The sequence below is a fragment of the Xiphias gladius genome, chromosome 21, assembly GCF_016859285.1.
Source record: "Xiphias gladius isolate SHS-SW01 ecotype Sanya breed wild chromosome 21, ASM1685928v1, whole genome shotgun sequence".
In the NCBI taxonomy this organism is placed as follows: domain Eukaryota; kingdom Metazoa; phylum Chordata; class Actinopteri; order Istiophoriformes; family Xiphiidae; genus Xiphias; species Xiphias gladius.
In genome coordinates, this window is record NC_053420.1 from 2,798,014 (window position 1) to 2,817,965 (window position 19,952).

A 19,952-nucleotide genomic window follows, 5' to 3' on the forward strand; every position below is an offset into this window, starting at 1 on the left:
CGCCTTTATTCTGAGAAATAAAAAAAAAATAGAAGAATGCGACAACCTCACTCAGTCATTTTTAAAACCTGCAGGGAATCCTACAGGCTTAACGTACGAAACCGTGTCGACAGCCGTCGTGAGGAGAGTGACTGAGGATACAAATCAATCACTATTGTCACATGAAAACTTTCTATCGCCACAAAGCCCACTTCTGAGGGAGCTATTATGGACGGCCTTGTCTTTTTTAAAAGGAATAGTTGGACATTTGGGGGAAAATGCTTATTCGATCTCTTGTAGGGAGACTGAGGAGGAGAAAGACACCGCTCTCTCTGAGCTACTGTCGGTGGCTGGTTAACTGGACTTAACTGGACTAAATCACTTCATGGTCTTGCACCAGCCTACTTGTCTGACATATTTCCAATCTATGAACCAGGACGGCCCCTCGTCCTCTGATCTAAGTCTTTTAGTTGTTCCAAGGTGCAGGACAAGAGCCTCTGGTGGAGCAGCGTTCAGTTTTTCGAACAAATCCGAGAGCAGCTGAAAGTCACGACATCTTTAAAGCCTGAAATCAACCTCCCTAGCTTGACTTTTGAGTTGGACGTTTTACGGCCATTTTATTTATTGCTTTTATTATTGATTTATCACCATTTTGATTTCTCGTGTTATCAGTCATCTGCAGAGTGCTTTGAATTGCACTAACCTGTATGTGAAGGGCCGTACAAATGAAGTGCGATTGACTGACTGACAGGGAGATCCCTCCGCCGTCGCTCTTCCCGAGGTTTCTTCCATTGTTTTTTTCCAGATGAAAGGTTTTTCTGGGGAGTTTTTCCATTTCCGCATTGAGGGTCTAAGGACAGAGGGTGTCCTTCGCTGTACAGATTGTTAAGTCCCTTGAGGCAAATTTGTGATTTGTGATATTGGGCTACATAAATAAAAATTGACTCCATTTGACCCGATTGACTGACTGGTAGCTCAGCAGAAAGACTGTAAACAGGGGGAAAGAACTTAAGAGGTGCTGGTAGCTGGTAGCCAGGCTAGCTGTTTCCCCCCGTTTCCACTCTTTATGCTAAGCTAAGCTAACCGGCCGCTGGCTGTAGCTTCACATTTACCGTACAGACGTGAGAGTGGCGTCTTATCTTCTCATCTAATTCTCAGCAAAAAAAAAGCAAATAAGCGTATTTTCCCAAATGTCAAGCGCTTCCTCTAAAGTTTCGTAAACCTAAACCGTGCTCCACAAAAAATCAGTCCGACTGAAGTGAGAACAAGTTGCGGTGTCATTAACCTGCCCTGTGTGCGCTCAGGTTTTCCGCTGGATAACTTAGCACAGACAGCACAAACAACTGACCCCCCTTTTTTTTTGGTTTTTGCAGAAAAGTTTTCATTGTTAATCTTAAAACCAATAAGCCGAGGACACAGGCCGAGCTGTACCCTCTCTGTACGGTTTCAAAAAGGCTAATCGTGCCTCCGCTGCAGTCTGCTCGCACTCTGCTGGCTCGCAGAAGCCGAATACTGGATGGACGACCGTCACTGGTGGTTCTGCCTCCGGTGACAACAGTGTATTAGAAGTTATTGGTGACCGATAATCTTTATCAGACAGTAAATATCTATTATAAGAAAACACGTTTTTCTGAAGGCATGTTGATAAATGATGAAAAAAAAAAAAGGCTGACGGTCACTCACTCCTTTGACTGTCAAACACACACACTCAGACACAACCAGTCCAGTTTTGACAGTTTTTTTTTTTTTGTAATCTCAGTTGTGAGTGTAAGAGACAGACAGAAAAAAAAAAAAGACAGTTCAGATGATAACAGTGAAAATCCAAAGCACTGAATAACATAAATACGTCCTGTAACTCATTTAATGTCTGTATGAGTACCATGAGAATGTGTATGACGAGATAAAATGTGGACTCTAACCAGAAACAAGAAAATAACCAGGCTGTTTGGCTTAGGAAGATAATTAAAGCAATATTTCTCCGCTTCGGAATCTGGACTCTGCTAAACCATAAAGTCTCTGGTTTGATTTTTTCTCTCTTTTCCTCATTGTCCAGACTTTCTATCCAACATGAAACAACCGGAAAAATGGTTGATTTGGACTTTCTTAGTGTTACATGCTGCTCTCGGTCCATTCCTTTCTCTCTCTCCTCCTCAGGTTTCCTTCCTTGATTCAACATTCAGAAATACAGAGTAGATGCTTTAGTACGTCGATCAAAACTTTAGGTGTTGCCAAGTCCAGTCTCTGGCAGTAAAGTCGTAAAATGTGATTAGTTATCCATCAAAAAATTCAGTCCGCTTGCCATTATTGTTTGCTTTCCAGAATAATAGCAAAAACCATAACGTTTAATGTCTCCCCAGCTGCAAGTGTCCTAGTAGCCCATCCTTCAGTTATTCATCAGTCTCCATTTATTATTTGCAAGTCTGCATGTCTTTGCTTTAAATAGCAACATGCACAATGGGGGGGGGTGAGTGGCACTGATATTTGTCCACTTGGCTGTTAAGACGTCCACACACCACAGTCAGCTTCATGGTTCTCAAGAGTCTTTGAGTTTGAGGAGGAAAACACGGTCATGGGAGGGAACATTTCTCTGGCTCCCTCACCAGGCTGGACCGGCTTTCCTGCTGAGACGAACCCAGACCACAGGAGGAGACAATTAGGAAAGCGTTAGTCAGTCGTCCTTGTGGCTCCACATCATGGGATCGACCCTCAGCGTGGCTTCGACTTGTCACCGGATCGATCAGATGCTGTAATTCTGTCCTTCTGAAGCTACAGGACTCACCGCTTTCTAAACCTTTCACTTAAAATGTGTAAAACTGTTGATTAATGTGAGTAGTGGTCGTGCCATTGGCTTCGTTTGAAAAAAACCGAAAACAACTACGAAAGCATTTTATTGTGAGCCGAACTTCTACCCAGTTATCCATTTCTTTTTCGCCAGTCAAATCCTGTATCGTGTCTTTAACTTGTCCCTCTCTGTGACCTGTGTCTAGATGAAGTCTTACTTACTCCTGGTCGAGCAGTTTATTATAGCACACCTCACATTTCATGAAAAAAGCAAGCAGGTCAAGTTCATATATCCGTGGTGCCGTTACATGTTCTAAACTGTCGTTGTCAGGCAGAGGAATAAATCACGCAGACCGTCTGCCTCTGTAACTCGGCAGCAGAAAAGCCGTAACGCCGCCGGACGCCTCTCACTCTGCGCCACCACTTCCCTTCACGGCCTCCATGCTCGTCTGTGAGCGTCACAGCCACTGTGTCGCTTCAAAAAGCAGGATGCTGTTGGAGCGGGAGGCTTTAGTGCAGTGGAAGACATAATGATATGAGCCTCTGCCGATGGAGGCGACCAGGGACCAGGGAGTATGTGAAGACGTTTCGGAATGAAATCACTAGTCGCAAAAAGGAGAAGGACGGAAGGACTCTCCAGATGTGGGAACACAGGAATGTCTGCAGGTTTATAAGGGATTTCCTTCATGGCTGCAACCTCCGGAGGTATGTGGAAGTCAGCGGATCGTACCATTTAACCCAAGTGATGCCACGAAGTCATAAAGGGCTGTACCGTGTCGCCGCCAGCATGTTTCATCGGAGCTGCTTATCAGATGGTCAGCGAGCTTCAGAAAGTCCCCCGACACCTTTCGAGCGCTGGATTAGAGGCATTCACACCGAGACTGACGCGGCTGATCAGCTGTAAGGAGGCGAGAGAGTGAGCAGCGGTGGAGCTTCTCCCCCGGGTTTTACTTTTTTTCATTCTTTACACGGTGCAACACTGTCAATGTCTTCCTGGAGAGACAGGCACTGCCAGTGACGGCCGGCAGTTCATCCCGCCGTCGAGCCTGACTGTTCAGAGCGGCTATAAACGCTTTCGGTTTCCGACAACGTCCTCGCACAGACTAGTTCTTTCTGAGCATAACCCGGCCCCTGGCGGATCCAGGGCAGGTTATGAGGACAAAGCCCCAAAGACCAGACATACAACAGCACATGCTGCGAGACGTTCACGGGCCTGAAGGTGGATCAAAGGGGTGTTCGTGACTCATATGGGTTTTACCATTATGGTTGTAATTCCCAGGATCCGCTAGAGTCAGGTTTATACCATTGTGGATCCAAGAGGTGTTGTTATAAACTGTGGGACCGCACCATTACGGCAGTGGACGGGAGGGTCACAGCATCGTGGTGCCGGAGCTGGGGGGTGTTCACATACTAAGGAAGGCGTTTTGGAGGGGCGTTGGGAGCAATAGGGGTGTACCATCACGAAACTGGAGGGTCCGAAGGCTGAGGGTGGTTCCATCAGGAAGGCTGAGGGGTGCGGCTAGAAGTCGTAGGGTCGTACCATCATGGAGGTGGAGCGCAGGGAGTAGCTGGGGCCTTTGAAGTGGTGCCACTTGATGCCGTTAAGCTTCCTGATGTTGTGGCCGACGGTGTAGTAAATACCGTTCAGGTTGGAGAGAAAACCAAGCCAAAACCACCACCTGGAGAGAGAGAGAAGAGAGAGGAGGGAGGAGAGAGAGGGAGGAGGGGGAGGAGGAAGGGAAGAAAGCGGAAAAAAGAAGAGAGAGAGAGGAGAAGAGAAGGAAAGAAGGACAAGAAGAAGAGGGAGGGGAGGAGGAATGGATGAAGAGAGAGAAGAAGAGAGGAAGGCGAAATTAAAAAAAAAAAGGTCATTCCTTTCTTTCCCTCTCCTCTCTTGTCCTCGTTCATTTTTTTTCCTTATGTGATTCAGAATTCAGTCCTCACGTGTGAAACACTACTTCTGATCTTCTCATCTTTTTTTTTTTTCCGGAATGAGCAGTGAAAAACCAACTTGTAGTGTTCTTATGTGACCACATCATTGTTAAGGTTTGGTAAAGTTAGGGCAACTAAAACTACCTGATTAAATTCAGGGAGAGAAAAAAACCCAGTGCATCTCAGCAGACAACGCGCTGGGCTCAATACAAACCTAAAGCACATTCGGACATCTGACGCACATAATCTCCAGTGTTTACAGTCGGTTATACATTTTTAAAATATGCGATGATGCACGTATGATGATCTAATCTGAATTCGGTTCAAAAGTGATATAAAAAGAGGTTGAATTTGGGCTGAAAGATCCAGCGAGATCAATTTATTCTGTCAGTTTTGCAAAGACGTGACAGAAAATGATGCTGAAATCCCTGAACACACTCGGATTTTTCATCAGATTCCTCATTTTTGGCAAATGTGGGGGCAATTTTCATAGTTAGACTTCAGTTTGTCCCTTGAGGATGAGAAGTTTTTTCATCCCAGTTTCTTTTTCTTTCCATCTCTTCCTCGCCGTTGTTCTCTCTCTCTCTCTCTCTGTTTATTCGCTCATTTCTCTCTCCCTCTGCTGTTTCTTTTTCCTTCTCTGTCACTCTCTCTCCTTTTTTCTTTCTCCTTCTCTGTAAAATTGCGGTGATTTTACATGACTCACCGACTAATGGTGACCAGAGGAGTCTTTTCCTCCAGGGAGCTCGAGGTTTTTGCCGGAACGATTAACTTAATTGGCGATCTGGACCCGTGGAGGGGGAGGCTGAGGGGGGCTAAAGAGCTGTTTGTCTTGGCGGTGACGGAAGGTGAAGGGCCCTGCACTGACAGGTGCCAGACACAGACGTCTGAAAGGCCAGAGCTTTTGGGAAAATACGACCGAGTTTGACCCCTAAACAACAAATCACCGGTTTGATTTATGACGGAGAGATATCGTTTAATGACATCATTAGACAAATTGTTGACAGACAGTTATCAATTTCTGTGGTTCTAGCCTATGAAGTCACAGGTGGTTGAGCTATTAAGTAGAAAGTAGAACTTTTGTTTATCCTAGTGCGTCTCTCCGGAGACTTGAGCACTTCCAAGTCATAAAACTGCTTATTGTGACACGTTTGCTTTATTGTGCGTTGACCTGGAGGACGGAGCGGCCTACCGAACCCACAGGACGGGGGGGCGGGGGGGGGACTTTACCTCCAGTCAGCATCAGGGCACATTTGCAGTGGTCACAGTTGTCGTTGTCCTGGTCTCGGGTGCTGAAGCCGGTCCCGTGTGTGGCTAGGCTGCTCTGCCTCCCCGCCGTGCCGCTGTAACCTCTCAGATACAACCTGAGCGAGAGGCGACGGGGTTATTGCTGGGCAGCGTGGAAAGTAACTAAGTACATTTACTCAAGTACTCTACTTAAGTACAATTTTGAGTTACTTGTGCTTTAACGGACTCTTCTTATGTTATCGCTACATTTTGGGGGGAAATCACGTACATTTTACTTCTTTACATACAAAACATACGATCAGCTAATTAAATGTGATGCATCATTACATATTAAAGGCTCCGCACACTCACACAGGTGCTTTCAGTTATGGCTGAGTAGACACATTTATGTGAAGTCACCAGTAAGAAAGTTGATGTTTTAACTTATCATGCAACATAAGGAACAATGGAACATGGGAACAGAGGAAAAGTGGAACAGAGGAAAAACGGAACAGAAGAGCAGAGGAAAAGTGGATCAGAGGAAAAATTGAACAGAAGAGCAGAGGAAAAGTGGAACAGAAGTGGATCAGAGGAAAAATTGAACAGAAGAGCAGAGGAAAAGTGGAACAGAGGAACAATGGAAAATGGGAACAGAGGAAAAGTGGAACAGAGGAAAGGTGGAACAGAGGAGCAGAGGAAAGGTGGAACAGAGGAGCAGAGGAACATGGGAACAGAGGAAAATGGGAAAAAGTGGAACAGAGGAACAGAGGAACAGAGGAAAAGTGGAACAGAGGAACAGTGGAACAGAGGAAAAATGGAAAATGGGAACAGAGGAAAAGTGGAACAGAAGATTAGAGGAACAGAGGAGCAGAGGAAAAGTGGAACAGAGGAAAAGTGGAACAGAGGAAAAATGGAACAGAGGAGCAGAGGAAAGGTGGAACAGAGGAGCAGAGGAAAGGTGGAACAGAGGAGCAGAGGAACATGGGAACACAAGAAAAGTGGAACAGAGGAACAGTGGAACAGAGGAGCAGAGGAAAGGTGGAACAGAGGAGCAGAGGAACATGGGAACAGAGGAACAGAGGAAAAATTGAACAGAAGAGCAGAGGAAAAGTGGAACAGAGGAAAAATGGAAAATGGGAACAGAGGAAAAGTGGAACAGAAGATTAGAGGAACAGAGGAGCAGAGGAACAGAGGAGCAGAGGAAAAGTGGAACAGAGGAGCAGAGGAAAAGTGGAACAGAGGAAAAACTGAACAGAAGAGCAGAGGAAAAGTGGAACAGAAGAGCAGAGGAACATGGGGACAGAAAAAAGTGGAACAGAAAAGCAGAGGAACATGGGAACAGTGGAACAGAGGAGCAGAGGAAAGGTGGAACAGAGGAGCAGAGGAAAGGTGGAACAGAGGAGCAGAGGAACATGGGAACAGAGGAACAGTGGAACAGAGGAAAAATTGAACAGAAGAGCAGAGGAAAAGTGGAACAGAGGAAAAGTGGAACAGAAGATTAGAGGAACAGAGGAGCAGAGGAAAAGTGGAACAGAGGAAAAGTGGAACAGAGGAAAAATGGAGCAGAAGAGCAGAGGAAAAGTGGAACAGAGGAAAAATGGAACAGAAGAGCAGAGGAAAAGTGGAACAGAAGAGCAGAGGAACATGGGGACAGAAAAAAGTGGAGCAGAAAAGCAGAGGAACATGGGAACACAAGAAAAGTGGAACAGAGGAACAGTGGAACAGAGGAGCAGAGGAAAGGTGGAACAGAGGAGCAGAGGAACATGGGAACAGAGGAACAGTGGAACAGAGGAAAAATTGACAGAGGAACAGAGGAAAAGTGGACAGAGGAGCAGAGGAACTCCTGAAGTCATGAAAAGATCATTATTTTTTAAATCTTGTTTTAAGTGCAAGAAAGTTATGTATGATTAAAAGACAAGATCTTTCAGAACTCTGGGGGCTCCACAATCTAACACTCGGAAATGGGTCGTTCTGCATGACGAATACTTTTACTCTGGATACTTTAAGTACATATCTCTGGCAATACTTATGTACTTTTACTCAGGTAGAGTTTTGAAAACAGGACTTTTACTTGTAACAGCGTATCTTTTACACTGTGCTATTGATACTCTTACTCAAGTGAAGGAACTGAGTACTTCTTTCTTCCACCACCGATGATCGGCTGACTGATGAATGAAATGAGCGATTTGACAAATTCAGGATTTAGCCTTTAAATACTTTACATGGATAGTATGTGTATACAACACACACACACACACACACACACACACACACACACACACACACACACACACACACACACACACACACACACACACACACACACACACACACACATATGACAGTTCTATGTAGTCCAAGTGTTAAAAAAAATTAAAATGGCCTTATGAAATTGTGATGGGCACGTTTCACTACTTTCTGTTATTCTATAGACCGGACAGTGATAATCAGCAAATTAGTCAATCATGAAAATAAGTGTTAGGCGATGCCCTAAACGTCAGAATTGAAAAACTGAATTATTCACAGCAATGCCTACTCATATTCTACAAAATAAAAGTACTCATAATACAACATAACCCATTTCAGAGAGATAATTCATTTTTGAACTATTATCATGTGCGACTATCTAATGTTGGGTATTTTAGTCTTTAATAATCAAAGACTGTATTTTGTAAAGTTTTTGGTATAGAAGAACTGAATCTGAATATTTCCCTGTGAAATGTAGAGGAGCCGAAGCGTAAAGTGGTTGAATTGGAAACACTCGAGTAAAGTGCAAGTACCTAAAACTGTACTTCAGTACAGGAGACACGTCTGTATCAATGTGTACGCTGCATGTTTATGTGTGTGCCTGTGTGTGTACTGCAGGTAAGTGTAGCTGTCAGTCACCTGTACTGCTGCCTCTCACTGGTCAGTGTAAATCGGTCGTACTGGAAGTGGGCGGGGTTTCCTTCCCAGTCTCTCAGCTCCACTCTCAGAGAGTACTGACCCTGACTGGTCAGCAGGTACAAAACTTCATTACCCAACCAGTGCTCTCCTAGCACGTCCCCGAACCCCTGCAGAACGGGAGGTAGGGTTAGCGGCAGGCTTACTCACGGATCTCATTTTAAACTTGGGCTCATCGCTGTCCCGTGAGACAAACGCACCATTTTGTACTCCCGCCAGCTCCTCTGGAAGTCCACGCTGCCGTTCAGTCGGCGCTGGAAGACCGTCCACCCTCCGCCGCCCGTCTCCATGTCACAGTACACCTTCAGGAGAAGAAAAAGAAACGCTCGACATTCTGAATTTTTCCAAAATGTCCCAGTGCGGCTGGATAATCGAAATCAGCTCCAACACCAACTTGAAACTGATTATTATGATCACTGTTATGAAATGCAAAGAAAAACAAATATACGGACAAACTGCTTGTAGCTTGTCCTGACCAATCTCTTTGGATTTTTCATCAGGTTTATAAATCATTTCAGAACTGGGATGCTCAGTGCTGACACACCATAAACACACTGTGAGGGAAAATTATTGCTTGAAGCTCCTCATTCAGTATCAGTATCTCAAACACACAAACAGAAAAACAGAGAACCGAGATTGGGATACATCTATTAGTAACTTAATCTTAATCTTATCAAATCAGTGAGTGAAAACGATCTGAACCCAAGCTTTGTTTTCTTATGTGTTTTTTACTTTCTTTATTTGTGCATCAATTGTGTCAAATTCAATAAATGTGTAAGATCCAAAGTCAGTAGGTTTTCAGGTTATGGCTCGATACGGAGTGGCATCCACTGGTTCTGCTGGATTCTGCTGGATTCTACTGGAGGACGGAGCTAACAGGGCATTGGCCCACACTGATCGATGTGACTGAGCTTAGGACAAAAACCTGGCCGCAGGTCAGACGTTACCTGCACAGGATCGGTCCTGTTGCTGATGTAGATGGTGTACAGGCCACTGACGGAGTGACCGGCCTTGTAAGCATCTGCACAGTCCCTCCACATCTGGTTCCTGGGAGGTGACCCTACACAAACACACAACAAAAGGCAGTAAGGTCTGATAGCTCTTATTTAGGTTAAGTAGGCTTGTGTGTGTGTGTGTGTGTGTGTGTGTGTACCTGTAGTACTAGCCACCATGTTAATGAGTGTGTGGACAGACTCCATCAGCTGAGCCTGCTGCCTCTGCAGAGCCGTGTTGTTGCTGCTGGCGACTCTCAGCTGCTTCTCCAAAGCCTCGATGGCCGCCATCTGAGTCCTGACCACAGTCTGAGAAGGAAAAGATCTGCTCGTTTAACAACCCAGCACTTTTTGATTTAATGCATCAGATTTATGTTGTTTCCGACAAGAATAATCTCCCTTTCAGTCTCTAATTTGTTTAAGCATCCGCACATTCTTTCATCCATAAAAGTGGAGTTTTTGATTCTTCTTATTCATATTGTGGCTTTTTGTGTGTTCCAAATTAAAAGGATGGATTCAGCAGGCTGAGGTTAAAGTAGTACAAAGCAGTAGAAACTGTAAAATAAGTCGTCCGCACACTCAGATCTGTGGAGTCTACATCTATGAGGTCAGGCACTCGTCCGTCATCCTGTACACTGAGATCTTGTTATAAATGTGAAATGCGTGCTGATTTAGTTCCCATAAAAATGTTCCTAAGGTAATCGTGACCGGTGTCATTTTTATGGACCGTACCTGCAGCCTGTTCTTCTCCACCCTCATGTCCTCCAGCTCTCCTCTCTGCTGAGACTCCAGCATCTGAACTTTACCCTCCAAACGACTGGCAGACACATTAGGAGAAAAGAAAACAGGACTTTAAAATCTCGATTCACCATAAATCACAAAAACACCTACTCAGAACGCACCTGTCGTCTTGGTGGCAGCGTGCGTGTTTTTTCTTCTTCTTAAAGACAGTCGCCCGAAGGCAACGTGATAGGATGCTTAAAAACGTGATATGGCAACAAGATGTTTCCAAACAAGCTGCAGTTAAGTCAATCAAACGAGGCCTCTATAGGCAGGACAACACTGTTTTGAACCATTACAAATTACTGCTGGAAAAATCAATCAGTTTTATGACACCAAAAGGGTTAAGGTTTGGTTAGGGTCAGGCACAGAGACAACAACTTGGGTCGGTTTGAGGGGAACAATGCGGTTTTGGTTAAAACTACATCTTTGTTAAGGTTATGCCAGCTTCATCGGTTAAGGCTTGGAATCGATCTTGGTCGTGCTTCAAAAAGAAAGAAAGAAAAATGTCTACCGTTGGTAGAAAACAGGAAACAAACCGCGCTCTCCCATGAGTTTTTTCTGACCGCTGTGTTTTTCTATGCATGAGAGACAGCGGAGAAGAAGACTGCAAGGATTTAAAAGTCAGCTTTATTTAAGATTTCATGAGGACGGACATGCATTCAACCCATTTTTTGGTGTGTTCTGGTGAGTAACACCAAAACATAACCTGTTTGTAAGTGTAAACAACCAAGCTGTAAACAGAACTTTAGTTGGTTTAGGAGGAAATTCCAGAGGCTACTTTTAAACGCGTCCATCCACCCAGACCTCCTCCCCACCTGGACTTTGTGGCTCTAAAACAACATCCCCTGACTTCTTCCTTTTTGCTCCCGTCATAATTACTACAGCCACTAGAGGACATGAACATGATTTTGTTGTTTCTTCTTGAGAGGACAGTATCGACAAAACATCAGCAGTAAACTGATTTTGATCAGATGTTGGTGTCAGTCCGCCAGGAAAAACACAGAAATGTCTTCTACAGCAGCAGGTCTGATGTTCGGCGGACGTTTGCGTTAAAAAGCTAAAGTGTGCACATCATTCCCACATACTTAAAACGCGCAGCACAGACAGACACGTTTGTATTACCTAGATAAAGACATTCTGGGAAATGTAGGAAATCACTCAATTCCACAGGAGGAGGAGGAGGCAGGTTGAGAGAAAGTAGGAACGGCAAAAAGTGAATAAACATATGGCGTCACAACGTAACTCCTGGAATGCTTCATATTAACATTAGACTGTTTAACATGAGGGTTGTGCGTATTGTCAGAGGGAGGATGCAAATCCAAGCTTTCTGTAATGGACCAGAGGTTACTCCCTCTTGTTAGAGAAGCCGTACCACGGCGACACAAAGACGAACAACCAGACCATCCTTCTTTCTGCCAGAGCAGGCTACAGCCCTCGTTATCACTGCAGCTGAACCAGCAGTGCAGCTGCTGAAAATAGACTCCAGCCCACGGTTAGATCAACAGCGTACGAGCCAAATGAATGAAACCTGAGGAAGGAGTGGCAGCGGCTTCACGGGAAAATATGGGACAGTGAAAGTGGCTCAACGTCCAGCTCGCTCGCATTTCTCTGGCTCTGGGTGCAGAGGACGGATAGTGCGGTGGGGGGTCTGCAGGAGTCGGGTGGGAAAATTTGTCTTCTTCCCAGAACCGGTCACAATATCTGTGTGTGAGTGTCTGTGTGTGTTTTAAATTAGTTTCAAGTGGTGAGAAAAGGAGGACAGACTATCTGCTGATGGCTATTATTAGAAAAATACTTCACCTAAAATAAAAATACACATTTTTAAATCAAAGTACACATTTGACATAAGGCTCATCATCAATTATCATCAGAAAAAAAGAGAGTTATGGTTAATGTGCATCTACAACAGTAGAGATGTCCATTTACAGAAAAAAAAAATCATTTTCAACAATCTGCATGAATTTAGGTCAATTAAAAGACGTTTTAAGTCACTCATTTCCTTTCATGGACTGTTATTTTACTTAAATTTGGCTTTGTTGAATCAGTATCTCCAATATTATCAGAGCCACCCTGTATTTACCTCATTAGTGACTGTACTTCCATTGAAAATGTCACACTGATATAATAATTTCAACAGATATCCAATGGCATTACATTAGATTCATCACGCTGACGGCAGTTTACAATCAGGGGACTTTGTGTGTCTAACGACAATATTCAGTTTTTTTGGTAGAACATGGCTCAAACGCTTTGAGTTCAGCACAACTCAAAATGTGCCAAACGGCTAAAAAAACCACTGAGGGGTTAAGAACTAGAGACTTAAAGTTGCCATGCATCCAGAAGTTGTTGCTTCCTGCCGAGAGAAGACAGTAATCACTGTAGTTTCCAGTAAACCAGGTCCAGATGCAACTGGCTCAGCTTCAGAAATGCTTCCTGTTATGCAAGGTGAGGAGGGAAGTGTGAAGAAAATGCAACTTAGCCGCTCATACGGCACCAAAATCCCTATGCTCACCACAAATATAAATTCCCTTTTGAAAAAAAATGTACTGACAAAACTGTCGGACCTCTCAGTAGTTTTAACTTAATATCATTTCCCACACTCTACTATAAATATTTACTTCATGGTTATTTAAAATCAACCAAAGGTTTCCAATGCGGGCTTAACAAATGGGAAGAGAACTGATTTTCGGTACGTTTAGCCCGCTACTGTCCTGTGGCTTAGTCAAATATGCACGTCAGTACATTAACACCCGAGATGTGATGTGATATCTGCTAATGAAGCTTTTCTGGCCAAACTGTAGAAGCAGAAGTCCGTTTCTGCTGAAGTGTCGCTGACAAGAGTCGGACACGACCTCCCGTCCTTCTCACACACCCTGACGTATCGCGTAGCTCGTTCACGCCTTCGGGTGACATTATTTCACGTTGGTAGGTGAGTGTGTGGTTCTCATTAAAGAGCCGAGACACACGATCAGCTCCTGCCCCTGATCACTTCAACATGCTGACCTGCACATGAACGAGGCAGCGCCGTTTACTGTGATGGGGACCGATGGGGAGCCACTGACGGTTGTGGTGCTGCGGTTTGTGCAGCATGTGTGTGAGAAGTGGCGTGCGTGTGTGCACATTAATGATTTTGCACGTTCTCAACCACGATTCACAACCAACCCGGGAACGTTTTGAGAAGCCTATATCAAACCACCTGCCACTAAAACCTCTGTTTTGCTGACACACTGAGACGAAGCAGATCTGACCTGTTCCATCTTAATGACTGATTGTGGTATTAGGTACGTACACTAAGCAGCAGCTGTCTACAGAGAGTTTGACTTAAAAACCAGGCTATTTTTCACACAGCTAAAAGGTTCATTTTGGACTTAAGTGTAAAATAAAAGTAAAAATCCCTCACTTTCACTCCTACTTGCGACCTCAAAAATGTGTTTTGCTTAATTATTTCGCTCGGATGTTAACAAGTGGACATCTGAGCATGATTTCGTGGCATCGCAACTAGTCTGGAAGCCTATGCTGGTCTAATATTCAACCTACACAAGTGTGATGTGGAAACTCGAAGCCCTTCAGTGGACAAATGCTGAAAATTGACTTTCAGGTGAAGCAGGAGACATGTTGTGTCCGGCAGGGAGAAGAAGTACATGTAACTGTAAGAATTTTTAACCAGACAATTGAACTTTTTTTTTTTTTTGCAGAAAAACCATAACACAAACTGTAGTAACTACATGTCTGGACGGTCACCTAAGTCAAAAACAGCTGCAATGCAGAGACAGAGGAGAAAACACACCTGAGAGACTTTTTGGACAGACTATACAGTTCACTGTGTCATTGGTCATGATTTACAATAGATTCTGTTGTAATGACACAACAGGAAATGAGATGATAGAGATGATATTTTGATGAGCAGCACAACGAGGATTAAATGCTCCTTGGCTGATCTCTAAGGCTCATGGAGACCTATAAAAAATCACCCTGAAGAATGCCCTGTCACTCAAGCTCAAACTCCACTGTTGTTATATGTCCTTCACTAGTCGGGCTCTGCATTGCAGATACGAACGCACACGCCTGCTCCCGAGCTTGACGCGTTCGACTGGGCCATACCTCGCGGAAATATCACTAGAACGCGCTCAGCACACGGATGGAGATGCAAACACATGACCCAAAACGATATCGCTGTTACGGCTCGTGGAAGTGTTTTCTGGACCAAAACAAACCCCAAAACGAGTTTGGTGAAGTGGAGGGAAGAAGTGGTGGTCACGGTTAAAAGAAACCAGCGCTGGCTGCTTGAGACAGGATGTGAACTGCAGTCCTCTGTGTCAACGGCTCACACTTTGTTCACCCAACTGTCCACCCTGACCTCCCTGAAGTATGTTTACACTGGATATGAAACTCATTCTAGAAGCTGTGAGACTGCAGAGAAAGTGAATGTAGAAACCATAGTGGAACAGACATGTATTCCCTCCAGGCAACTAATTCTAATCTTTTTTGATTTTTCCTGCTATCAAACCCTGTTTTGGAAGCTATATATTTTTCATGCACTTACATCGAGTCATCACCTCTCCACACAGGAGTTGTCGTTGTTACTGGCAAAGTCCACCAGTCCTGCTCTGGTTTCAAACTGCCTTCACATGCACGAGAGATTCACAGTAAAAGATGCAGCTTGTAATCCGGCGTTACTTCTGATTTCTTTATTAAGACAAGGTGAGTTTTTGCCTCTTTTTCCTCGTGCTGTAAACGGACACACTAGCTGCTCTTGTATTAAACCAGACTTGGTGCGGGTCCCCGACTCAACCGGGACCGAAATCTCAAGGATGACATCTTTAATGTGTTTTTCTTCATAAGCTGAGTAAAGTCGGGCGAAAAACTCGCACTGAAGACAAAGACAGATGTCTGTAGGAAAATAACAGGGAGAAGGAGTATGTAGCACAGTCGGCTCTTACGTGGCTAGCTACAGCTAACATCTGTTCAGTCGGCGTGTTTGCTGTTTGAGACTCCGCCTGTCAAATTAATGTGAATAACATGAGGGGAAAATGTTTCCGTGCATCACTGAAGTCCAGTTTTAGGGCCGTTACACTGCTGTTCTATATGAAAATACCTACTCTAATGAGCTTAGTGAGTCAATACACTCACAATCTCTATAAAACTACTGCCTCTCTCGCTCTCTCTCTCCGTCACACACACACACACACACACACACACCCTCTTCCACGCTCTGTTTCATCCTCTCTGTTTATATTATACTGTATCTGTTACTGGAAACAGAGAACATGCTTGATAATTACTCTGTGTTTCACTGCACAGCGCGTCGTCCAACTTCACCTCACCAATGAAAAATAGTGAAAATATTGTGATTGTAAATATTGGCGTGTCTCGCAGCAACAGCTGTGGACGTATTTCCATCATCTGTAATGACTTGTATTTCAAATCTTCTCACTGTTAAGTTGTGAAATCGCTGATAAGCCTCTCCACTCAGGGTCAACTCACATTTGGGTCAGAGGATTACGACAAAATGTTTTCAACATTCGTGTGTCTCGGGAGGAAATCACAGAAACATGTTGCTGTTAATAAAGCTGGCCACAGACACACGGCGGTGGTGACCTGCATGAACAGAGCCGCAGTCAAGACCACGGTGTAACTTTCAAGACCGCCTGAGTTTGACTTAAAAACCAGGCTATTTTTCAAACAGCTAAAAGGTTCATTTTGGACTTAAGTGTAAAATAAAAGTAAAAATCCCTCACTTTCACTCCTACTTGCGACCTCAAAAATGTGTTTTGCTTAATTATTTCGCTCGGATGTTAACAAGTGGACATCTGAGCATGATTTCGTGGCATCGCAACTAGTCTGGAAGCCTATGAACGTCTAATATTCAACCTACACAAGTGTGATGTGGAAACTCGAAGCCCTTCAGTGGACAAATGCTGAAAATTGACTTTCAGGTGAAGCAGGAGACATGTTGTGTCCGGCAGGGAGAAGAAGTACATGTAACTGTAACAATTTTTAACCAGACAATTGAACTTTTTTTTTTTTTTTGCAGAAAAACCATAACACAAACTGTAGTAACTACATGTCTGGACGGTCACCTAAGTCAAAAACAGCTGCAATGCAGACACAGAGGAGAAAACACACCTGAGACACTTTTTGGACAGACTATACAGTTCACTGTGTCATTGGTCATGATTTATTATAGATTCTGTTGTAATGACACAACAGGAAATGAGATGATAGAGATGATATTTTCTCTGATGTACCTCCTGCTTCAGCTTGGTTTATATCATCTTATCTCATCATTTAAATTCAAGTATTATACTAGAGTTAGTGTTATTATTATTATCATCATCATTATTATTATTATTACACACAAAGAAAAATGAACTTAAAAAATGAAAGACAACATACCGCTGAATGAACAATAAGGCAGATGCAGAGTGAATCCTTGTATATAATCAGTTTTTCCTCTACATGTGATGAAAAATGTGACTGCTTGAGAGCTTCTCTTAAAGGTTACTCTCATATTTCACTGCAAGTAAATGATAAATGTTGTTCTGTTCTTATACTCCTAAGTTGGCTCTTTAGACCACTGTTGAAAGTAATTCTGAGAAGTCGGATGAACAAGGGCCCAGATTCAACGCTCCGATCTCCGTGCTCACAAATTCAGACCGAGGCAGAAACAATGATTTCTCTACCTGTTCTTGTCTCGTAGCCGACTGATCTCGGAGGTCTGCAGTAACAGCTCTTTCTCCAGCTTGTTGGTGGACAGAGAGTTCTCCAGAAGCTGGATCTCTATGCGAGACGTGTGGTTCAGCACCTGGTGGAAGGAACGACATTAAAGGCGGGTTTATCTGCATTCGGGCGGCGAGATCAGCAAACTGGCAGCTCGCTCACTACCTTGGCTTCCACCACGTTGAGTTTGCGCGTCTGCTCCGCTGTGCGCGTGAGGAGGTTCGTCCCGATCTCCAGCATGGCGGCCGTCTGGTTGTGAACGACGTGCGATGGTATGTTAGCGACGTCTCGTCTCATGCTCTTCTGAATGAAGTTCTCCAACTGCAGACATAAAGATAAATACAGTAGAAAATATGTTGTGAGTAGGAACATTAAGAGTAAAACTGAAAAGAAAGACGAGAATGGAAAAAAACGACAAAAAGACAAAGTTGACCGTGGACGTTTTATAATTTCTTCCCACAGCATACAGTTACGTTGACCTCTACCCTCATGAATAAAATAACGATTTGAAATGTGTTCAGCAGTGAGTGGCTGTATTTTGAGCACTAAAACCACCCACTCAGTGCATCAAGTTCACCAAATCAAACATGTATAATGAAAGATGTCAGGAGGTCTGGTATGTAAAGACGCAGGTCTCTCCCTCTCTGGGAATATCAACCGATGCCAACTCGCACTGCCATGCTGTGACCTTCAACCCCCAACAAATAAATAATCTATCCATCCAGTCATCTATTCCTCCCTCAAACTCCACGTCCCCAGGATATCAGTGCCACTGAGAAGCACAGGGAGTTGATAAATATACCACTGCACCAACAAACAGATTGGTCCCAATGGGACATCCAGTTACCAATGAGGCTGTTTGATGAGTCAAAGGGAGGGGAAGTTCAAGCCACAATGCCCAGATCACATTTGAGTCTGGTGTGTGTCCCTTTGCTTAAATGGATGAGAATACACACGAGATGTCTTAAATGTTAAGTGGCTGCTGGCAGCTTTCTGAGGAAGAGAACGAATAAAACCAGTGTATCAGAGAAATAATACACTATATTGTACAGGCACGGAAAGTCTAACTGGTGTTTTGACAGTCAGCACGCTGAGGTAAAAATCCCTTTGTGCACGCGTAATAGTTGAAATATTGAAACTGTCCCAAATCAGGTGTATGGAAGAATCACAGGTCAGTTTAAAGGGGCTATAGGTAGGTATCTACACTAACTAAAGTTATCAAAAGAATGTGAAGAAATAAGAGTTTTGACGCTGCATAAAAGACCTCTATGTAGACGTCTAGTGAAGCTAGCATGCTAACCAGCTAGCCAAGGCCCGTCCTGTCTCCTAATACCGCTTTGCAGCTCAAGAGGCAATAGCGCAAGAAGTAGCGCTGCCCAGAGGGCGAGAAACTACGTAGCGATAGCAAAAACTTACATATAGCCTTTCAAACATGGATGAATCTGCATGGAAGTCTCAAAATAGGTCAAGAATCAGCCCAGTATCCTAACAGTATCCTTAATGTTTCCTTTACGTAGCAAGGCGGGAGTTTGTGTGCTGTCATTAACCCGCAATTAAAATTGACATTTGCCTTTTTCTTATCTGTAACAATGATCTTTCACCAACCATTACCAGGTGTTTTCGTCACCTGACATTAGCCATAACTTAACAATTTTATTTGTCATAGTCATGATCACTTTCTCTAACTTTAGCCTAACACGACTGCCTTAAACAGATATCTATATATACAGAAATGAGAATCTTTAAAACAGAATCTTAAAAACTGATCGGGTCATCCAATATCGACGTTCTTTTCTGGTGATGAGTTTGGACAAAAACAACAATCTGGTGCACTGAAGGTCGACAGAGGTCGAAGGAAGACGAATGAAAACAATGACTAGAGATCACTGATGGTTACAGAATTATATAAATTAAGTTTAATAACAAAAAAGTTTAGAAAATTATCATCTGCACCTGGATACAGATCTGCATCAAAACACACAATGACGTAGGGTCCTGGGAGATAAACTAAGTCCGATTTTCTTTCAACTAAGTGAGTGCAGCAGTTCATGAGAAAACAGTGTCAGTGCTGAAGTACTCTTCCTCTCACAACACTAAGTAATGCTCTCAAAAGCAGCGTGGATCCAGACCAAAAACTAATCACTTGTTTCCTGATTCTCAGCCAAACTTGGCACCAAATTTCACTGAAAACTGACAGACACAGAAAAGACTGGAAACCTCCTTGGTGAAGATAATGAAATGAAAAGGCCTCAAATCCCTCTGAAAGCCAATGAAGAACGATGCTGACTGAGACTGTTTGGCTTACATGTGTTTGTTATGACAGCTGAAGGCTGACAGCTGATTCATTTTCCTTAAGTGCTTCCTAATCTTCCAGTTCCACCAACGTTACGTTTTCATGGTTTTGTTCCTTTCAACTGTTGATGTTATCCACGTTGATTGACTTTATCATAATCATCATTCTTCACACATGCTGACGGCACTATTACTCATTTTCACTGCCCAATTAAAGGTACTCGAGTGTTATTATGTTTAGTCTGCTTCAATTCAGATTCAGATTAAACAAGCATCGCTCTGTTCAATCAGAAAATGATTTTA

At 43.7% G+C, this 19,952-nt stretch overlaps 1 protein-coding gene across 1 annotated transcript in view; it reads right to left on the reverse strand.

Annotated features, from left to right (window-relative positions):
- Positions 1-3,653: 3,653 nt before the first annotated feature.
- The window catches only part of angpt4 (angiopoietin 4), a 59,347-nt gene continuing 43,048 nt past the window's right edge, over positions 3,654-19,952 (reverse strand). Inside the window, exons 2-10 of the mRNA XM_040115452.1 lie at positions 17,523-17,678; positions 17,321-17,442; positions 10,587-10,671; positions 10,016-10,163; positions 9,810-9,922; positions 9,063-9,164; positions 8,806-8,972; positions 5,923-6,056; positions 3,654-4,440 (exon numbers count right to left, since the gene is read on the reverse strand). Coding sequence (XP_039971386.1) covers positions 4,280-4,440; positions 5,923-6,056; positions 8,806-8,972; positions 9,063-9,164; positions 9,810-9,922; positions 10,016-10,163; positions 10,587-10,671; positions 17,321-17,442; positions 17,523-17,678 — 1,188 coding nt within the window. The 3' untranslated portion in view covers positions 3,654-4,279. The remainder of the gene's footprint in view (positions 4,441-5,922; positions 6,057-8,805; positions 8,973-9,062; positions 9,165-9,809; positions 9,923-10,015; positions 10,164-10,586; positions 10,672-17,320; positions 17,443-17,522; positions 17,679-19,952) is intronic.